The sequence below is a fragment of the Micropterus salmoides genome, unplaced genomic scaffold (genome assembly GCF_014851395.1).
Source record: "Micropterus salmoides isolate LMB-PRFRI ecotype aquatic unplaced genomic scaffold, ASM1485139v1 Ms_hic_scaffold_21, whole genome shotgun sequence".
NCBI lineage: Eukaryota > Metazoa > Chordata > Actinopteri > Centrarchiformes > Centrarchidae > Micropterus > Micropterus salmoides.
Genome location: NW_024041262.1, coordinates 21,669,370 through 21,690,639, shown reverse-complemented (window position 1 = coordinate 21,690,639; position 21,270 = coordinate 21,669,370). Strand labels below are relative to the sequence as shown.

The 21,270-nt window shown below is 39.4% G+C and overlaps 2 protein-coding genes across 2 annotated transcripts in view; one reads left to right on the top strand and one right to left on the bottom strand.

The window, feature by feature from the left end:
- The window catches only part of LOC119915508 (ankyrin-3-like), a 116,158-nt gene extending 95,186 nt beyond the window's left edge, over window positions 1-20,972 (bottom strand). The window contains 1 exon segment of the mRNA XM_038735056.1: window positions 20,195-20,972. Within this exon segment, the coding sequence (XP_038590984.1) occupies window positions 20,195-20,311 (117 nt within the window). The 5' untranslated portion in view covers window positions 20,312-20,972.
- On the top strand, window positions 1,289-7,225 carry LOC119915509 (microfibril-associated glycoprotein 4-like). The gene is made up of 6 exons (XM_038735057.1): window positions 1,289-1,360; window positions 1,463-1,510; window positions 2,838-3,035; window positions 3,673-3,769; window positions 4,317-4,484; window positions 4,665-7,225. Exons 2-6 carry the CDS (start codon window positions 1,505-1,507, stop codon window positions 4,913-4,915), a joined length of 720 nt encoding a protein of 239 aa, XP_038590985.1. The 5' UTR covers window positions 1,289-1,360; window positions 1,463-1,504; the 3' UTR covers window positions 4,916-7,225.
- Window positions 20,973-21,270: the final 298 nt, after the last annotated feature.

Genomic DNA, 21,270 nt, shown 5'->3' with positions numbered 1-21,270 from the left:
GTCGTTACTAGTTGCTTTTCAGATTTAGATTTTAGTTCCCAACCTTTTTGGCTTGTGCATCCCTACAAAAGTCACTGTGTAGTTGAGGACCCTTTCAGATAAGTTATTCCATCAAAGAGACATTCAGCCTCTAAATTTTGTTGGAGTTGGGGTCATGGCACCCACTCTAATGGCAATTGGAGTTGAAACAATCAATTCATTAATCAATCGAAACAAAATCAATCGTCAAATGCAAAAATGCTGAACATTTGCTGATTCCAGCCTTTCAAATTTAAAATGATTGTAAATTTAATATAAAAATGTGGACTTTTGGTCAGAAATTGAGAGAGTACATTTTAAAATATTTTCTGACACATTAATAGTATCTCCAGTTGTGTGTTTGTGTGCACGAAACCTGCTTAGGGAATCGCTGCCTGACTTACCATATCTAAATCCACCATCTCCTACATCCACTGAGTTGTGCCGGTGGTTGCATGGTGAACACAGAAGCCACTGCACCTATAATAATCTCCAGTCAAAAAGCTTGGTCGTCAAGGATTGCCTCCTTATCTACTCACACTAGAAGGCATTTGTGGACACCCTCCTGTAACTCCAAGACTACTGTGAAAGTAAAACCCACAATATACTCAAACTATTCTCTTCTACATTTTCTTCTACATAGCAGAGACAACTAGCTGGTCCAAAAAATCAGGGTGATTCATACACACAATATTTCACACAAACACAGATAAGGACTTCAGGGCCAAGAGCCCAGGAGACAGATTAGCAGGATTTGGATGGTTCCTCGGTTATTAAAGAGGCAAACAGCATTGAAAAAAAGCATCAGGATCACAGTACACCTAGTACACCTAACAACAAGCCCTCCCAATTAAACGACAAAATACTTCGTTTGTAATTGCCCTTCAAAAAGACACATAGATGTCCTGTGAATTCACTATCTGACAGTAAATTGAGTAAACACATGAGATATTAATCATTGAGTTTCAGAGTGGATGGTAGGTGGACTTTGTAACAGTTACAGAGAGCCAGGCTAGCTGTTTCCTGTTGCTTAACCTACCTAATATATAACCTACAATATAATAAAACTCTCATTTACAGTTTTGGGTCTTTCCATTAATAGAGGTTATTTTAAAATTACATAACAACAAACAAAGACAAGAACTGTTTAGAAATACTACTGATTGCTGTGTATTTGGTGTACTAACTGACAGTTGAGGGAGATAAATAGAGGGAGAAAATCAACACTGTGTTACTTATTGCAAGAGGGAAAACACTGGGAAAATACTGGGTGTTGCAACAGGCAGAGGAGCACTAATATAAAAGGATCTGTTTATGTTGGAAAACATATCTTTTCTTACCGGTAAGTTCATACTTGGTCCTATCAAACTTTAAACTGCTCTTATTTGAATGAATTTTATAGAAACTTTTAAATGCTTAAAACATGTCTTTGCTTTGTTTCCAGGATTGCCACACTGCCTCTGCCACTGGTAAAAAATAAATAAAAATGATGGTATGTAATGCAACAACATGGGAGCCAATGGTACATTAAATGTGCTTGTACAGGGGTTTGTCTTTGTGTGTAGGTTTGGGGTGGAAAACACTCTAACTTTCAGAATGGCCATTAGGACCACCATTTCACAGTCCGATTATATTGGCCAAAACAAAACTCTCTCATTAGAGTAATTCACATCTCATTAAATATAATTTACTTACTCAAAAGACCTGTTTTAATATGTCAAGACGTAAAATACTTTCAGTGCAACTTCTTCAAAACTATAAATGCAGAGCTTATTTAGAGGTAATACAAATTAATTAAATAACATAAGTATTTTTCAGTAGAGGCTGTGCTGTGATAGGAGCTGCTTCTTATGGAAATTGTTCACTATTGAGATAATAACAGTAATAAACAATACTTGCATTACATTTGTATATTGACCCAGACATAGTTTAGCTCTGAAACAGTTCATAGATTACTGACTGATCGATCAACAGAACACCAATTCTGCAGGTTAGTTGATAGCATCGTATGGAGCTGCTTGGCTAGCCACCAGTTTGTAGCCTCTAATCCCAACAAAATTTACTCATTTGAGCAAATTTCTCAGACTTTGCAAAGCTTCCTTTTCAACCATGAAATACTTTATGCAACCATTTTAACATGTGTTACACTACACCCCAAGACCAGTAATGTGTAAACTCTGCAAAATTACTCATTTAAAAGATCCATTAGAATGGATTTTATAATGACTCAGAGATCATCAAATTGCATCTCTGTCACTTTCTTCTTCGGACTGAGAAACAACAGGAAAGTGGTAAGGTTATCAGATTAGCATAGTATGAGTCAGTCTACTACAGGACATGATCACTCATTACCAGAAAGTCTAAAAATAGGAAAAGGACAGATCTATTCATCGACACCTGATAGCCAAGTATGAACACTGGAATCAAATACAGTGGTACCGCAGCCTGACTCATGACTAACAGATTACAGGGTCAATGCAAGCAACAGCCACTTGTCCTGTTAAAGTCTTCTTGAGCTTGACACTGAATCCCCAGCTAATCACTTAATGTCGGTCAACCGTTCTGGTCAGACATGATAAATAAAGATACACTCACTATTGTTTTTAAGAACTTGGGAATAATACTCATGTATTCATGAAATCAGCTGCAGAACAAGAAGTGCTATTTAAAATGAGCTAAACACAGGCTTACATGTAATGCTATGATAAATGTATTAAACTACAAGATGACAGTAAAATAGTACAAAGTGTTGTACATGCAATTTTTCTTTACAAACCTTATTTTTGACTGAAATCTCTTGTTTTTTCTCTTTGCGACAGCTCAGAGTTATGCTAGCAGTGCTGCTGCCAGTGGCAGCTCATCAGTCCCCTCTGCCCACAGACTGTAGTGACATCTACAGAGCCGGCTCAGGCCAGAACGGAGTATACACCATCTACCCAGCAGGCCCCACCTCTCCTGTGCAGGTTTACTGTGACATGAGCAAGGATAGCGTCGATGATTCTACAGAAAAGTGGACAGTAAGGATGAAGGAACAAACCGTGTGCACCACTTTGTATCCATACCTCATCCACGTGTACCTTAGACGATTCTGGTAGACAAAACAGCTACCTAAATTTCATTCCATGAGTTGTTTCTCTCCAACAGATCCTGACTAAAATGCTCAGACTTCACTCAGGCATTTTAAGTACCTACTCTATCAAATGCAAATTCCGAACGTAAGCTGTAGCTATGTATTTTTGTATTGTTTATTTTAGTTTTTTTATGGAGTCATGTTTCTGACTACCTGGTGAATGTAAGGCATGTATAGTCACTCTCCTTTTAGCTCTGTTTGGGTCTCCAACAACTGCTGAGAGAAAAATCTGGCTCTTTAGCGGCACAATACTAAACTAATCACTTTATCAGAACTGCAGAGCTTGTTGGAAAACCAAAACAATGAGCTGAAAGACACTAAAAACCCTGAGAACCTTAGGACAGATGAGAGCTGCAGAGTTGGGTTACAACTCATTGTGGGTTTGTCACTATAAGTGACACCTTTAACTTTCCACATTTGATCAATTGTTAATATAAAATGATGAATTAACAAAGCTTCAATTTGCCTTTCCTTGATTTCCTTTTTCTCTCTCCCTGTTTGTTGAACCTATTTCTAAAAACAAGGTCATTCAGCGAAGACAAGATGGCACAGTGAACTTCTACATGAAGTGGGATCACTATAAAACTGGATTTGGCAGCGCTGCTGGAGAGTACTGGCTGGGTACGACAGAAAGTATTTGCTTACTGACCATAATGAAAAAATACGACATTGTAAAATTAATTTTCAATTCTTTACGACAGTGTAGGCATCTCAGTACAGGAAATCTGTCTGATTTTATTAGGAACACTGCAAATGTAATAGCTAAATGTTTAACAGGCATGTTTTACAGGCATGGTATACATAGAGATTATGTTGCCATTGTATTGCTTGACATATTCAAGGTTAAGTCTAGGGCTGCAACTAACTATTTTTTGTCATTTTCGATTAAACTGCTGGATAGTTTCTCGATTCATCAATTAAGAATTTGGTCTATAAAATGTGAAAAACACTAATCACACTTTCCTTACACCCAAGGTGATCTTCTTTAAATTGCTTGCCTAGTTCAAGTGACGGTCCAAAACCCAAACATACATATCAATCATATAAAATACAGAAGACTAGAAAATCCCTGAACAGATCATGGTCCCTCCAAATTACAGTATCTCCAACTTTGATTTACACCAGTTTCTTTCGAATGATCACAGCTGCCTCATTGTTTCTCCTTCAGGCCTGGAGACAATGCACCTGCTAACCCAGGCCAAGAACTACGAGCTGAGGGTAGACATGGAAGACTTTGAGGGCCAGAGGGTCTTTGCAGATTATTCGTCCTTCTCTGTTGGTCCAGAGTCAGACGGATACAGGCTAAAGCTTGGAAGTTTCATCAAGGGAGCTGCCGGTAGAACATTTTCCTATATGGCAAATTATGACCATATTTTACCACTTGTTTTAAATCTATCAAAAATGTTAAAATGTCCTTGATTTTCGTTAAATCATGGTAAACATTGTCAGTGTTTCTTACTCTGGCTGTATGAACCAAATTAGTTACCATTAATTTGTGTTTTTTTTTTCCCATTAGGAGATTCTCTAAGTATTCACAATGGACAGAAATTCACCACCACTGACAAAGATCAAGACACACATGTTTCAAACTGCGCCAGGATTTGTTTTGGAGGATTCTGGTATGAAGGGTGCTTTGCAGCTAACCCTAACGGGATCTACACCTGGGGATCTTCACCCCGTTTAGCTGGTATACACTGGAGCAATTTCAAAGGGCTTGAATACTCCCTAAAAACCATGATAATGAAGATCCGACCAGTTGCTGCATAAAAATTAAAGGGGATCTACTTCAGTGATAGTTTAGCTTATGTATCATAACCAGCAGTTATTTAGCAATGTAAAAACAGAAGCAAATAAAAGCAAACATTGATTCTATTTCACCCTCAGAACTAAATACAGTTTTCAAAAGAACACATTTCATTTAGGATGGAGAAAAGAAACATACAGAAACCTTTCATCTAATTCCTTCCTCAGTCTGCAGGCTCGATAATGATCATAATAACCTCTTTTAGACAGGCAGCTAAGATCACGATAAGGCTGGTAATACATTTCTCTTGAGAACAAAACCAATTGAATTGATCCAACTGTGAATATTGTTTGATATATCTTTGATTATTCTGTGACCATAGAGCTATATTTTTATCCACTAACTATTAAAAACAGTGAGCCCTACCTTTACACTGGGTGACATACATGTGACAAACACCTCCTGAAAACAGTCCCGAGCAAACGCATTATTTTCCCCAGTTTGAGAAAGGTTTGCTAAAAACCGCAATGAGCAGCTGTTTCAGGAAGAAACCTCATATTTTGACCTATTTTCTAAAGATTTAAGTCTTCGGTATGAATGAATGGGCTTGTTAAGTGTCACAAACAAGGTAGAAAAGTGCTCAAGAATTGAGAGACAAACAAACATAGTTAGTTTTGGTATTTGTCTGAAATAACAAAAATAGGGTGTAACATCAGCCTTCACCTTTAAGGAAAATCAGGAGCAGTCATAGAAATAAAACACTCTGAGCAGATTTTAACTGACAATGTGTGACACACAACTCACAGATACCGAAGAAAAATATGACATCACGTCAATTCTAGTAACGATCAATCCAATAGAGTCATTTAGCACCAACCACAGAACTTCTGAAAGCTGCTAACAAATTGGCAGTATGCATAAAATGTTTAACAAAATACATCAAGCTCTACAAGAAAAGAGTAAACCAAAACCAGTTCACAAAATATAAAAAAGTAATTTTAACACAAAAAAAGAAAATTTTCCAGCTAAAAACAAGAACATTGAGGCTTGGTATACTCCCATCATCACACAAAACCAGGAGTCTCCGCTATTTAAAAAATGGATAATGACATTGTAGAGGACAGATTATTTGTGGATGAAGAGTCAGGTTGAGTATTTCACCTGCAAAGCACTCCATGTTAAGTGTTCCCTCATTCCTCTGCAGCTAAAACCTCTTCCACAGTTTGGAGGTCTGCACTCTGCAAATCAGCTGATCCCCAAAGACTTACAGCATAACTGATCACACTGTTCTCTTTGAAATGTTGCATGTGGATTATAATATATTATACAATAGTTTTGGATTGTTAACCCCAATAGTGGCTTTTCTTTGGCCGAGCTGTTGCCAAATATCATCAAAATTGATGATGTTTGAAAATATATACAGATATTCAAAAATCCAAAGATGACAAAAGAAAGTAGAGCTGCAACAATTAATTTCAATTAATTGTTTAGTCTATAAAACGCCTAAAAGTACTCGGAGCCCAAAGTGACATCTTCACATTGCTCCTCAATTGCTTTTGAATTTACAATGATACTGTAAATTAAGAAAAGCAGTCTTCACTATTGAGAAGCTAAAACAAGAAAAATAACTGGCATATGTGCCTAATAAATGAACAAATGATAAAAAGACTTGTGTTGCAGATTATTTTACTTGTTTTAGCTCTGAAAGAAAGGCAGAGGAATGTGTTTCTTGTCACTGCAGGTTCAGAAGGAGCCTCCACAGCATCAGAGCTAACCATGAGATTCAGACACTCATATCGCTCCCCCACACTGAGCCACACACACACCAGTTTAATGATCCGCCTTTGGAGTTTTATGACATCTGTGAGGGGAGGGAGATGGGATAGGAGAGAGAGAGGGCGGTTGCCATGGCAACTGAAGCTCCTAAATTTGCAGCATCGCACTGGGTTCACATCGAATGTTGTGGGATGGAAAGAACCATCTGGTGTGGGGTTGGGTCTGAAACCTCAATATGTTTTTGATACCAGCTGAAATATGTCCGTAGCACAAAGTACCGAAAACTGTCAAGTACTGAAATCCAGTATTGAATGTCTGGTCAGATTCTTAGTGTTGTTATTTGATCTGATTTCTAGTGATTTAAATAAACATGAACATTTTATTTGTTCTTGTACAGCTGTTTGTGTTTAGACAATTACTTCTTGAAAAAAAGGGTTTATAGTATATTCCTCAAAGTGAGGTATTGAGAAAATTATTGTTTTGGCACCAAAACTTTTGGATATTGGATCAGCACTAGTATAAAATATCAGAAGTATTAAAGAATATCACCAAAAACATGCAACTCTGTGTTCTGACTTATTGCTGTTTTCATTAGTTTTTTCCTTCATGAGATTTGAGAGCACACAGGGGAGCATGAGGAGATCAGCAGGAAAAGAAAAGTTTTTGTGGCTTCAATATCAAAGGAAAGGAAACCTCCATGTTAGCTCAGAGTGCATCTAGCAATCTTATAAGAATAAGGAGGTAGATGGTTTTGCACTGAAACAGCAAAAGAAATGGCATTCCCGATTTCTGTAAAGGCCACTGTAATTTCTTCAATTCACTCATTTTAGTTGACCAACTGTCTAAAACCTTGAGATATTTAGTTTACTGTCATATATGACAGTAAAGAAAAACAGCAAATCACCACATTTGAGAAGCTGAGATCAAATAATTGTTGATATTTATAATAGCAACTAATCATTGCAGCTCTATTGTGTAATGATAAAAAGTCTTAAGTCTACAGCCAATCGTGTTATTAGGGAAATTAAACTATTCTGTTACTACATGCACTATGGCCTACTCTATGTGTGTTTGTGTGTGTGTGTGTGTGTGTATGTGTGTGAAAACATGTAAAGTAGTTTATCACACCATTATCCACAATCACACAAACACACTGCTGACAACCACATGTGGCACACACACACACACACACACACACACACACACACACACACACACAAACAGAAGCTCTCAGATCGCCTGGTCACTGATCATTAATTTTCAGGTCGTATATCAGTCCCTAGTGGTCTCTCAGTAGTACTGCATCAACCGCAGCAAGAGAGAAAAGCCAGTAGTGTGCTGTCTGTGACTAAATGTAAACAGTAAGAACTGTCTGTCTCAGTTTTTTGTAAAGGAAGGTAACAAAAGTCCACAGAAGTCATTTTAAATACAGAATAAATGCAGTTATTAATATTGTATCAAGAATTGGTTACATAAGATCGAGAGCTTTTCCTCATAGAAAAAGCCCATATCATTTGTTATTGTACATATTATGAGTGTGAGATAAGATTGTGTGTGTGTGTGTGTGTGTGTGTGTGTGTGTGTGTGTGTGTGTGTGTGTTTGTTTCTGCCTCTGACTGGCTGTTGAGTGCTGCAATCTGATTGGCTGCTTGACTACTGCAGTCTCAGTATTCTCACAGCACTTGAGAGGAGGATAAAAACACAGCGTACAAACTCCTCAACTCCTCTTTTCTGTCTTTTTTTCCCACATTTCATAGCCATTGTGTGTGAAAGACTCCAGATCTGTGATCTTTGATATATGTATGTCCTCTGCTGAATCAGAGTTTGGCCATATTTTTAGACTTATTTTAAGATGTTACTGTTCAGACATCAGACACGCATGGTGCGTCAGGAAGCCCTCCCTTCAACTATTTCTCATTGTCAGCTGCAGGGTCTGTCCCTCATTAGGTCTGTTTATAATTGGCTAGCAGATCTGCTTCGCTCTGTACTCATTGGATGAAAGCCGGTGACGTTGGATTCTGTGCTGTCTATATGTGTATGGTAACTGTTAAGGTAGACATACTGGTCAGCCAACAGAGTATTCAGGGAACCAGACAGAAATGCCTAAAGACAGACATCGATCCTTTTGGCTCAGTCTCCTCAAAGCACACACTCTCATCCTGCATGGGTTCAGATCTGGGTGTCAAAAGCGAATGCTCAGTTTGAGTGTACTACTGCAAAAGACAAAAACAATGAGGTCCAAAAGGAAGGAAAACAAGTAAGAAAGCAGGGAAGCATGAGCTACAGTAAGCACTGCTAGGTTAATCTCGTCTGACAGAGACAGAGCACTGGTCATGAATTAACTAACATCAGCACATCAAAAGCACACACAGCACACAGTGCACCAACAGGGATGTGCAGAGAGTGTTTGGTGCATGTGAACAACCAAACTGCCCTGCTATGCATACACAAAGACCTGTCTTCACGACATTTGCAACATCTAGATTCATTATACAGAGAAGTGACACAAAAAGACAAATAAACCTGAATAAGAAGAATTCCATACCAGAGCCTGATTGAAACTGGGTTTCAGATGCCATATTCATATTTGAGAGTTTAATAAGTCTACATGTTAGCCATGTTGGCAGCTCTGCGACTGTGCTTTGAGCTAAATGCTAACATCAACACGCTCCCAATATCAAAGCTAACATGCTGATGTTCACCAGGTATAATGTTTACTATGTTTATTGTTCACATTTGCAAGTGCAGCTGAGGCAGTGGACTTCAGCTTTAAAGCTCATAGAGTCCAATTAAGAAATTGCTCAGAAAATCAATAGAGCACTTTAGTTCTATGTACTACATCAGCACGGCTACATCCTCTCTCTGCTGACTGTCAGGCCTCCTGGCTACAGCCAGCCACTGACACTGGGCTGTGGATGTCATTTTAACTTTAACTTTTCTCAGTTTATAACTCGCACTGAAACTCAAAGTGAAACCAAACTTCCACGTCCTGTTCCAGAAGCAGGAATTTCTCATTTAAAATCACAGTGACATTTATAACAACGCTAATAACTAAAAATCGAGGCTTTGAACAGAGCCTTTCACAACAGTTTGACATGTTGTTCATTCCATATTTTTTAGAATACGACGGCAATTTAAAAGAAACAAAAATCTAATGTTGTTTATGTAGTTTTTTATGGACTTTAACAAACACAATTTCCCATATGCTCTAGACCATCGTGGGTTAAACATCACTGCTCAACAAAAGAGGCAAGGGGTTAATGCCTGTAATAACAGCAGGACAGAGAGAAGTTAAAGCTGTAAGTAACTAAATGCAAAACTGACCTTAGAAGATAATGTTTATGATTATTAAGGTCATTTGTAAGTTGTAGTTCATTGTTTAAACTTGATTAAAAGTGCTATAGTTGAAGCCAATCTGTCCTTTAATATGAAATGAAATATGAAAATAAAATAAATGCTTAATGAGAGATCGCACACATCTGTTCAAACGGAGGCTTTCCAAAGGCTTGCTATGCGACAGCACTTTTCTCATTTGTACGTTAAAAACTTGGAAGTCAGTAGTTACAAACTGTTTTATTTGTATTGTAAAGCTAGGTTAGACACTTTATTTCAGAAGCACTTTTTTATATTTGTTGAAATTCTCTACAAGCAAGCACGGCCTGTCTACCTGTCTACTTACCTGCCTACATGCACTGACAGCGCATGAAAGTGGCTATGGAGGGAGGCTTAAAGGGAAGGAGTGGGATTTTTTTTCAGACTTTCAAAATCTAGCTGTCTCTTGCTAGTTCTCCCATGTTGCCTACCATAGCTTTAATCCCAGAAGACTGGTTTGATAGATTCCTACAAGCAAAAGACAAAAAAGAGTAGAGTTTTATGGAGAGGAAAAAGAAAAACATGGACACTTGGAGAGAGAGGGAATAGGGAATTGTGTAAATGAGGACAGTGTTTTTGGCTCACACCAAATACTCCGTAATTCCTTAGTGGTCTCAGTTGCAGCACATCTCTGCACAGTGTTAGTGGGTCAGGACATGAACAAACTTAGAAACCCTTAAAATCTCTCAGCAAAAAGCATGAATGCAGCATTCGCTCAGCAAAGTTACATAGTGGCCCCCTGCAATCCTGTACATGCATTACTAAATAAATTACATTAAATACTATCGTTTTGCAGTCTTGCCATTCCATTGGACTGCTTGTTTGTATTTCCGTGCCGTCCAGAAGATGTCTGTCTACAGTCTGCCTGAATCCATGCGAATGCAGCATTATTCAAGGTGAGGAGTGGTGAGACTTCTCCCAGCATGCACTGGGCAAAATGCAGGGAATCACGCTGGACTAAGACCCTTGGCGTTGTGTTGAACTGTGAGGTGATTCTGGCTGTTTCCCATAGACCATCAAAAGAAACATCTGTAAAACCACCGATAAAGCATATTGAGCTTCACAAGCACTAATGACAGCGGTCAACATTGTTGTTGCTGGTTGGTCTTGACAGTCTTGACAGTCTAAACAGTTTTCAGTGTAAACGCCTCTCCTCACATCACAAGACAAGGCTAGCCTTCTGAACTGTGTGTGAGCCCCTGTCTGTCTGTCTGTCTGATCCAGGCAGCTTCTTGTTCCTACTGCTCATCTTCAAAATGTCCGCTACACCAGGAGAATACAGCACACAGCAGTGGAGAGGACTCTCGTTTTTTCTCTCTCACACTAACACGCTGGCTCACATCCTGTCTATGTCGTGACTCTGTGCTGGACCCGGATCAACACAGATCAACACCTCACCCACGGAGAGCCTACACAGGGTTGAAACATTAAATAATCCTGTCCCCCTTTTTTCTCATTTGCTAGTGTTTCCCCGATCGTAGCTTAACTTAAATCATGTATTTTCTGCGCTTTTCTTTTGATTGCCACCATCTAATATACTGTACCTGTGAGAACATGTGAGAACAATACACAGCAACATTTGGTTTCTTTTCTTTTACACATGATGTCCATATATTTCTTTAAACAAACACACACTAATGTCCCATTCTTTCACCTGCAATTCTCTAACCTCATGTATCCTGTGCAGGGTCGAGAGCCTATCATAGCACACTTTTGAACAAGTAATTAGCCCTGTAATTGGATCTATTACAGGGAGAACACAGACAAGCAGATAACCATTCACACCTGGGGTAATACACTAAACCTGCCTGTCTTTAGACTGTGGGAGAGGCTAGAGGACCTGAAGGAAATCACATACAAAACTCCACACAGCCCATCAGTGGATTCAGACTCATGACCTTTTGACTATGAGGTGACAGTGCAAACCACTGAGCAACTGTCCGGCACCAAATGTTGTGCCTTGCTGGTTAAACCTACTTCAGAAATTTACAATTTTGCCACCATAAGAATTATGTCAAGTAATAATCCCCACGTTTGTTACAGCCATTACAGAATTGACATTAATTAGCTACAGCTAATCTAATTTGTTACAGGTTATGTTTATAACTTTAACCAGCAACAGTGAAAAGGAGAAGTCTGCTAACTATCAGTATGTTTTCTATTGCTTTTGTTGATAAAAAAAGAGTGGCTTTTTGTGGCTGCGTTGGGAGCTGCATGGAATCTGATAAATTGCCTCACGTGATATCACTTGAGTCAGTTGGGGCTGAGGACTACAAGTTTGAATTATTTTTTTTAAAAATCTGTAGGTGTTAGAAAGAAATCTTATTAGCATAAAAAAACCCAAAAGTGATCATATCGCTGGTTACGCTGCATCCATTTTGAGGTAGACGTTACAAAGCTCCACTGGCCTTGAAAAACATTCACAAGAAATCTTTCATTCCATCTGCAACAATCACGGTGAACAACATAAAATAGACATTATACAGCTGCTGCTGTTGTATGTTTTAAATGTGTGTTTTTTTAATTAACTTTGTCAATGAGAAATGTCTGTCACTGCTTTGGTACAGACAATTAAGTCTATCTGTTCATCCATCCATGCGTTTCTTTTCTTTTAATTTCCACCGTGAGTCTAACAATGTTACAGGAATGCAAAAAGACTTATTTTGCAGACCAGGAACCAGATCCAAAATGGAGGCAGCTATCAGAACCAAACCCTAATCCTGGATAATGGATAATCCAAGCCTTTAATGCATATATCGTTTTCAATTTGCTTCCCTTGAACAAATTTTTAAGCCCTTACCGCAACTTATGTCAAAATAAGGAAAGAAAATGAAATTTTAGTGAATTTGGGTGACAATCACCACAACAAAGACGCTGCTACATATGACAGCAACTCTGTCCATTTTTACTGCCAGATTAGTGTCGGACCCCTCCTTGTTTATATGCAGCTTTTATATCTGCTAAATCTGCTGATATGCAAGTGTGTATGTGTGTATGTGTGTGTGTGTTTGTAGATGAATGGACTGTCCCAGTTCTTAGTGTCGATCTTCCACTTTTGAGGACAGAAGAGAGAAGAGAGCTGCAGGGAAGCAAAGGAAAGGGAGGATAAAAGGCCTAACTGACAACATCCTCATCTTCTCTCCCTCTCTCTGCCCACTCTCCAATTTCCTCCTCTTTTTCTGCGATAAGTCAGCTCTCCCACTTCAGTCGCTCCCCTTGATTTAACTCCAAATCTCTCTCTGCATGCTTTCTCTGATTCCCCTTTATTTTAATTTGATTTCATCCTTCTCTCTCCTGTCTCTTTCTCACAGTATATTGCGAATGTGTTATGTGTTAATCCCCCCCCCCCCATCCACCAATCACAATGCTAAGCAGGCTCTGCACCAATCCTCTGGCCCAGCAACCCCCTCTACAGCCATGTTCCAGAGAACATTACAGTCTGGTGCCGCGATAGTGGCGTAAAACATGCTGCCTTCACAGGCTCTGCCTTTCTATCAAACATCTCTCGATCTCCACAGTTCATCTAACCCCCCCACTTCCAAATCCTGTCTCGCCTCCTCTAACCCTCCTTTATCCCTTAGCTTTAATTTCAGATTTCATCTTGGCTCTCTTTTCTATCTTCTCTCCACTCCAGCTGCCATTTCTCATCTGCTCTGTAATGCACTCATTCTATAATTCATAATGCTCTCGCTGCAGTTGGGTTACTTGTTTCCGACTTTGTCATCTTTGTTGAGTGCTGTCAGCTTGTCAGTGCTGGCATCTGATGCTCCAGCTTGAGGATGCTTCACACGTGTTGGACCTTTTAAAACTTAACGTCATCTTACAAATTACTCTGCATTCTTCTGATGACAGAAATAAGTTGGTTTCCTTTGGCTTGTCACTGTGTGATAAGTAAGACAAACCAACAATGTTACTATTTCAACTCAGCTTTTGTAAGTGGCAACACAAATCCGCAACATTGGAGAAAATGAAGGACAGGAAAGAGATGAAAAAGATGAAGAAGTCCCTGATAACATTGTTTTATAGATCTTATATTGAGATCTCACATTTTCTTGGTGGTAAATGTCTGCAGCAAAATCAGTGGCTCAACAGATACATCTGCCTGTTTTGTACATTTAATAGTTGCTAAAGTTGTCCTGATATTTTTATATTAGCGATTGATCAAATAACTGTCATGTGAAAGGAGTCTTCAACCAACTGACTGATTAATTGACTGACTGAAGACTGTATTGGATTGATGCAGAAGCATGGCAGGATCAGGAATGATGAGGAAAAGAAAAACAACAAAGGGCTGCAACTAATGATTATTTCCATTTTTAATTAATCTGCAATTTATTTTCTTGAATGATTTATTAATTTGGTTTTTAAAATGTGAGAATCTGTGAAAAATGTCTTGCTCGCTTGCTCAGAAAAACTGTTTACTATCACGGGTGATTCAGGAAAGCAGTAAGCTTCACATTTGCCTAATCAGTGCATAATTATATGTAGCGACAATAACAAAGTAAATGTGTTTTGTATGATTGTGGTGTTGCAAGAAATTTTATTTGGAAACAAATTTGTGGGCATTACAAGCATGATGATATATTTAAAAATGATAAAGGTATGAAATGATTGATTAATCTTCTTTGAACATATGAAAGAAAAGAGAAAAAGAGACTTTCATTAAAAAGTTTTCTGAAATGTTACACAAGTAACAGTAATTTTAAATAATTTATTTTTTAAATACTCTTTCCCACAAAATCAAACCAATTTTTGTAGTAATTTAAATGTTTTCTTGCAAACGGACAACATTATCTTTCTTAAAACCTTCATGCAACCTTCTACAAACTATATGAATGTAAAGTAAGAATAAGTGTAAGTGCTTAAATATTTATATGGGCAGCAGAACGAGTGGAGTATTAGACTGGCTGTAGAGCAGAAAGAATGAGTAGGCTTCAAATATGAATCTTGGCTTAAATAAGTGTCAGGGGATTAATGTGGTACAATGCCTGGTCACAAGGGACCTGTGTGTGTGTGTGTGTGTGTGTGTGTGTGTGTGTGTGTGTGTGTGTGTGTGTGTGTGTGTGTGTGTGGTGTTGTGTGTGTGTGTGTGTGTGTGTGTGTGTGTGTGTGTGTGTGTGTGTGCCATGCTTCCTCCCCCAGTCCCAGAAGCAGAAGTGTGGCAGAACAATACAGCCTTTCTGCCAGCTGACAGAGATGCAGAGAGATTGAGGGGTTTTGGGGGGTGGGCATTGAAAGACAGAGCAGTGAAGGGATGGAAAGAGGAACATAAAGAGAGATAGGATGGGGGAGCAGAGTGGAGGCTGCAGATGAAAAAAAGAAGCCAGAATTGGGTCCTTCCCCAAAATAAGCAGTGTTGCCATCCCCCAATCGCTAATTGTCCTCTCACTTCAAAATAAGAGACCTCTTTAACCTGTATATGATCTTTGTTTAGATGTTAGACTTTAAAGTGCAATGTGAGCAACTGTGACACAAGAATGTCCCCTAAGGGTAGGGCTGGGCGATATGGCCAAAAATGTTATCACGATAAAAACATTTCATATAATTCGATAATAAATAAATTATTTCTGATTTTGATTTAGCATAATCCCATCCCGTCTTTTTTTTCTCCCCCATTTCATAATTTGCATTATTTTTTGTACTTTGATATTAAAATGTGCATAAATAAACTCAAACTCATTTGTGACTCCCTATACTAATACTCAATAAATATTAAAATGTATTAATATAATGTATGTCATAACGCACGCAAGTTTAAAAATTTGCATTTGCGTCTATACTGCTCTTTCATTTTCTCTAAGTGTGTGCATGTACTTGTGTGAGTGTGCACCTGTGTGTGTGTGGTTTAAGACAAAGGACAGAATAGAGGTGAGGTGATACTGCCACAAATTGCCTCAGAGTCTGAGTCACACCATCACTAAAAGCATGAGGTCCAAAATGATAAAGGAAACAAGTGGGAGAAGGGATATGATGCCAACAAGTCTGGCTGAGGCAAGCGATTTCATTACACTTCTCTGCCTAAACGCTCATTTGGTTATACACACTTTGTCCTTTTGCCAGTTTTAGTCCCTTATGACAGCAATATTACCCTCTTCTATTGCCTTGGAAGGTCAGCTCACACATGGCTTTTTGCACAAATATCAATATTTGTGCTACACATTTCAAAATGAGTGATGCTTCAAACCGTAGGAATAGAAGATAATGCCCCAACATGCACTGCATATTAAAGACTGTTGCTGTGTTTCAGTTAGGATACTTCTGTTAGTACACTTACATGTAGTTCACTGTGTATACTATGTATTTACTTGCGTAGTGTGTGAATTTCAACAGGTAGTGTCTCAAATCAAACACAGCCATTCTGGAAATGATTATCGTAACATTTGACCGCTTCTTGCTCTTCTTTAAAATTGGCAAATTATAACCGGATCGCCAACATTTACCCCCAAAAATATCTGTTGGCTTGTTTGCTTACTTGACTTGTGGTTTGGCTTAACATTACAGTGAAATGAGTTACACAGCTGATCCCGGTACTGGGGGAGGCATGAGAAAGTATTTCTTATCCGATTACTCAACGAATCCACTGAGAAAAAGCTTGTGCTGTAGTCAGACTATCAGTAGAGACAAAAATAAAGCAGAGCATTAACCAGACATCAAGCCAGTCACCCACACAAGCAGACAGACAGACTCTTACCGAGTAAATAAATCAGCCTACCAATAGTGAACTAGTCAATTACTGGCCGGCCAACCAAGCGTGACTACAGTTCTACAAGAGACACAACTTGTTCTTGCACTGCAGCTTTAAAGCATAGCATGGCTCGTTCAATAGTACATGTTCATGTGAAGCTTTCAGCTAATAGCTTTAATGGAATCTTCACTGTGAATTGGTCTCAATGGAGCTCATAATGCATGACTTTTGTTTTCCAGCTTCCCGTAAGAACCATAAACACACCATATTGAACATAGTGTAGGTCACTGGATGCATAGAACGTGGAATGCACAACTAAATCAATTTAAAATAAAAGGTAAAGAATGAAAGGAAAGATATTACACATAATGTAGCATGAATGTGTATACATGATACAGTGCGAAGGCAGGGAGGCCCAAAGATAGAAAAATGACTCAATTCAGAAAGAAGAGTAATCAACCAAGCAAAGTTATAGTATTTTGTTTTTGCTATTACATTTTAGTTTGTGTACTAATTAAACTAAATGAAATACAAGAAAAAATGCCTACCATCTCCTCTAAAGCACACTGTAATCAACATTGTATCTTGCTTGTTTAATCTGTCTTTAAAAAAAAAAATGTAGAAACATATTCAAATGAAATAATAAAAATAAAATCACAATTTGTGATCATGTGCTGGAACTATTCTTGGTAAACAATCCTGTGCTCACTGATGTTTTCAAATGTAAAAACACTGATTATGAGAGATAAATAATAAATTAAAAAGTATTAAGTCTTGTAGCAAGCTAACTTCACTTCAAAAAGATGACACTACACCCCTCCTAAATATTCTTGAAAACATTTTTAAAGTCGTAAGTTCCAATTTCTGTATTATAATTAATTTTACCACAAAGTTTTCCTTCAAAATCTGTGTATGGGTCTGTCACCCAGCATTAGACTTTCACCAACTTGTCTCAAAAATGCCGTCATACCCATACCCATCACTCATTTGATCCTCACATTGGAGTCTCCCATCTGGAAAACCACGCTAATACCTGGAGCCCAAACTGGCGTTAGCCTAGAAATACTTCCGCAACTCTCCCTAAGATCTCAGATTGTAATTTTTACATTTCTGCTCATGTATGGGTTAAAAAAAAAAAAAGTATCAGAGGATTCACTTTTGAAACTTTGGACAGAGCCTCCCTTCTGCCTTTACCCTAAGCTATGCTAACATGTCCTGACTCCGACTCTGTACTTAACACACAGATATGAAATTGATATTGCTTTTCTTGTGTAACTTTCGGGAAGGAAAGCGTGATAGAGGGAGATACTCTGACATCTAGTGTAGCGTAGTTAAATCTACATTGTCTGAAAGGACAAAAAAAACAAGCCAGGTACGGAGACAAAGAAGTGGGGTGAGCTTAAGTGAGGAAAGAAAAGAAAAGTAATTGAGGTGATGTGATCCGAGGAGGGAGAGGATATTTTCTGCGCCGTGGTGCCAAGAGAGGGCCCAGGGCAGACAGTGTTATAGATTTACCTTGAGTGAGCCCAGGATAGCCGATACCCTGCCTACGACATCGCTCTACAAACACAGAGAAACTGCTGATGTCACCCTATACACATAATACTACAGCAACACGTTTCCCTCACCTGTTGCCTTAAAAGGGAAACCATAAACTCTGATCACACAGGCTCAAATATCAGCTCGTGCTTCAAGGTCAAACCTTTCTCTTCCATTACTGGTCACATGCATGTCATCCTGATTTGTCACTGTCAACATTGAAATTCCTTTCGGTGTTTGATGGAAGCACGTCATTATGCAGTATATCCATTACACATCCAACATGAAGTCTTTAAATCCATACTCGAGTCAAACTTTAGTTGTAATGTAATTTAAAATACTGGTGAAAATCATTGCAGGCGCCTGAATGGGATTAATAACAAATTCTTTATGATTTTCTTGACTCTGAGAAAAAGAAATCCACATTGAAATATCAATACTCTGTAGTCACTAAACCACTTTTAAGCACCATGGTTATAATAATAACCACCGAAGGTTAAGGTTATGAATTGATGGCAGTCATAGTTAAAAGTAACCGAAGTCAAAAGTCCAACGTTTTGTTAAATCATCCAGGACCTCCGAAAATTCTCCCATTATGAAATCCTCCCCCCCCCACACACACACACAAACGGACAGACTATTAGGCCCCAACTGCTTTGGTGCAACTACTGCCTCACAACAACCTTGACTTCCTCTGGGAACAGGAAGTGACCGCTCTATTCATTTTGACCTTCATGCTAATGAGGTCACTGTATTGACTCTTTGTGACAGGTGGCTAACCCTGGACTAATGATGGCCTCAGGCTAGTCAGCATGTACATACACACACACACACACACACACACACACGCCCAAATGTCAGCATGTACATACTCAAACACAAATGATTTGATGCGCTGGGCCAATCACACTTAGACAACAAAGTTATTCAAACACTGAACCGTATATCAACGTCGACTTCAGCTGAAATGGTTTGTCACTGCAGTGAGGATGGTTATTGATTTCAAGTCAGACCTATTGATCATTTTATGGATGTTTGTGTGTGTCCGAGATCAAGTCTTAACTTTGTCCTTGCACAATGACGTATGTGCACACACACACAAACAAACAACACACAGCTAACCGCAGGGTGCGACTGCTGACGCTTTTGGCTCCATTGCAGGTTCCTCCCCTGAACTGACACCTTTCACATCATGTTTGAAGACAAAACAGCAATTATTTTCAGCAGAGGGGGATGAAACAGGGGAGGTGGGATGTACAGTGTGATGGCATAAAGAAAAATGTTTTCATACATGAAAGTTAACATGGAAACGGAGCGGGGCACATAAACCAGCATCCTGTCTAAGAGGACAATGTGAACATATAATGTGGTTTTATAACAAAAAAACAACTTGTGTGTGTGATTCTCTGAAGAACTAAAGTATCATTACAACAATGATGTCAACCAAGTGTGTTTCACATGTCCATCAGAAACATATCATTTATAGTACGAGCGATCATCTCTGTCTCTTTCACATACACGCAACATATTAATAGCAACACCACTGCCTAAAATACCAATCTGTCCTCCATAGCTGATTCCCATTATCTTTTCTTTTCTTCCCTGTCTGCGCTCTCATCCATCTTTCTCTGTCTTTTTCATCCTCCCACCCCCCCCATCGGTATTCCCAAGGGGAGTACCGCTCTTGTCACACACATGTGTATGTGCATGTATGAGTGTGTGTATGTGCGTGGAGGCTGCATCATGACAAAAGAGAACCTCCTAGACTCCACTAGACCGACACGTCTAAAGCCTTTCTCTCTCTCTCTCCCCTGTGTCAGCTCTGTGTTCTCATTCCTCCGCTACTGTCCCTCTTTTTTCCTCTTTCAGCTGTCTTGTAATTTTTCTCCCTCCAAACTCCTCGTCCTTTCCCCCCCTCCTCTTTCTCTACCTTTTTCTTTGCTTCGCGGGAACGCTTCCTCGCTGCCTTCTTCTTCTCCTTCTCATCCTCCGCAGCGGTGAGGTTCTCATCCGCCCTTTTCTTCAGCTGCGAGGCAGCGTGCGCCATTCTGCTCCGGTCCAATTAATCCTCACAGGTGGGAATGAGAGAAGGAGGGACGGAGTGATGAATGGAGGGATAGAGCGTGGACTCCAAGTCTCCTCTTTAGCCTTTTCTTCTTAGCTCCTAATTATCTTTTTGTTCCTACTATCCTCGGCTGTGCTTTTGTTAGAGAAGGAGCCCTCACAGGTGTGTGAGAGGAAGATTGTTTAGGAAAGATTTCCCTCTTTCTTTTGTTATTTATCTCCCTCTGCAGCTATCCACACTGTGCAGTTGCAAAGGTCCAGTATGGAGCAGTACAGAGACATGACAAACTCCTCCGTTTCAACTCCTCAAGCTCCACCTGTGAAGGCTGCTGCTTCCACTGTTCAATGATCAAAGTGCAAAGCAAGTGCAAATTATAGGAGATAGAAAATTGACTTGTATTATCCACAGTCTGGTGAAATTGTTCACTTGATTAAGAATAATGTATAAAAATTGCTCAGTTACAGATTTGATAGTAGAGCTCCAGGGTTGGAGGTCCAAGAAGGGGCTCAAGCTCCAGCCACTAGCCCAGCAGAGTGCTCTGTCGTCCGGGTAAATAAACTGGTCCTGTTGCCTGCTTGACTGGTTCCCAGATCCCGCTGACTGCACCTGAGCACTGAGCCATCCTCTATGTACACACACACGCTCAGTCCGTAACGTCTCGCCGGGACATGTGAACAGGATGGAAATGACAGTGGAAAGGAGGTTGAGATAGGAGGAGGAGGAGGAGGTGGAGGAAGAGGAGGGAGGGAGGGAGGGAGAGGTATAGAGAGCAGCTGGGACAGCAGAAATAAAGGGTTGGATGAATACCTCTGCTTAGTACCAGCTGGCTATGGCTGAGAGATAAAGCGAGAGAAAGGGAGGCTGATACTTCACACAGGGTACATACAGTACCATATGCATGCTGGGTGTCCAGCGGTAAGTGTGCAGCCATGATGCTCACG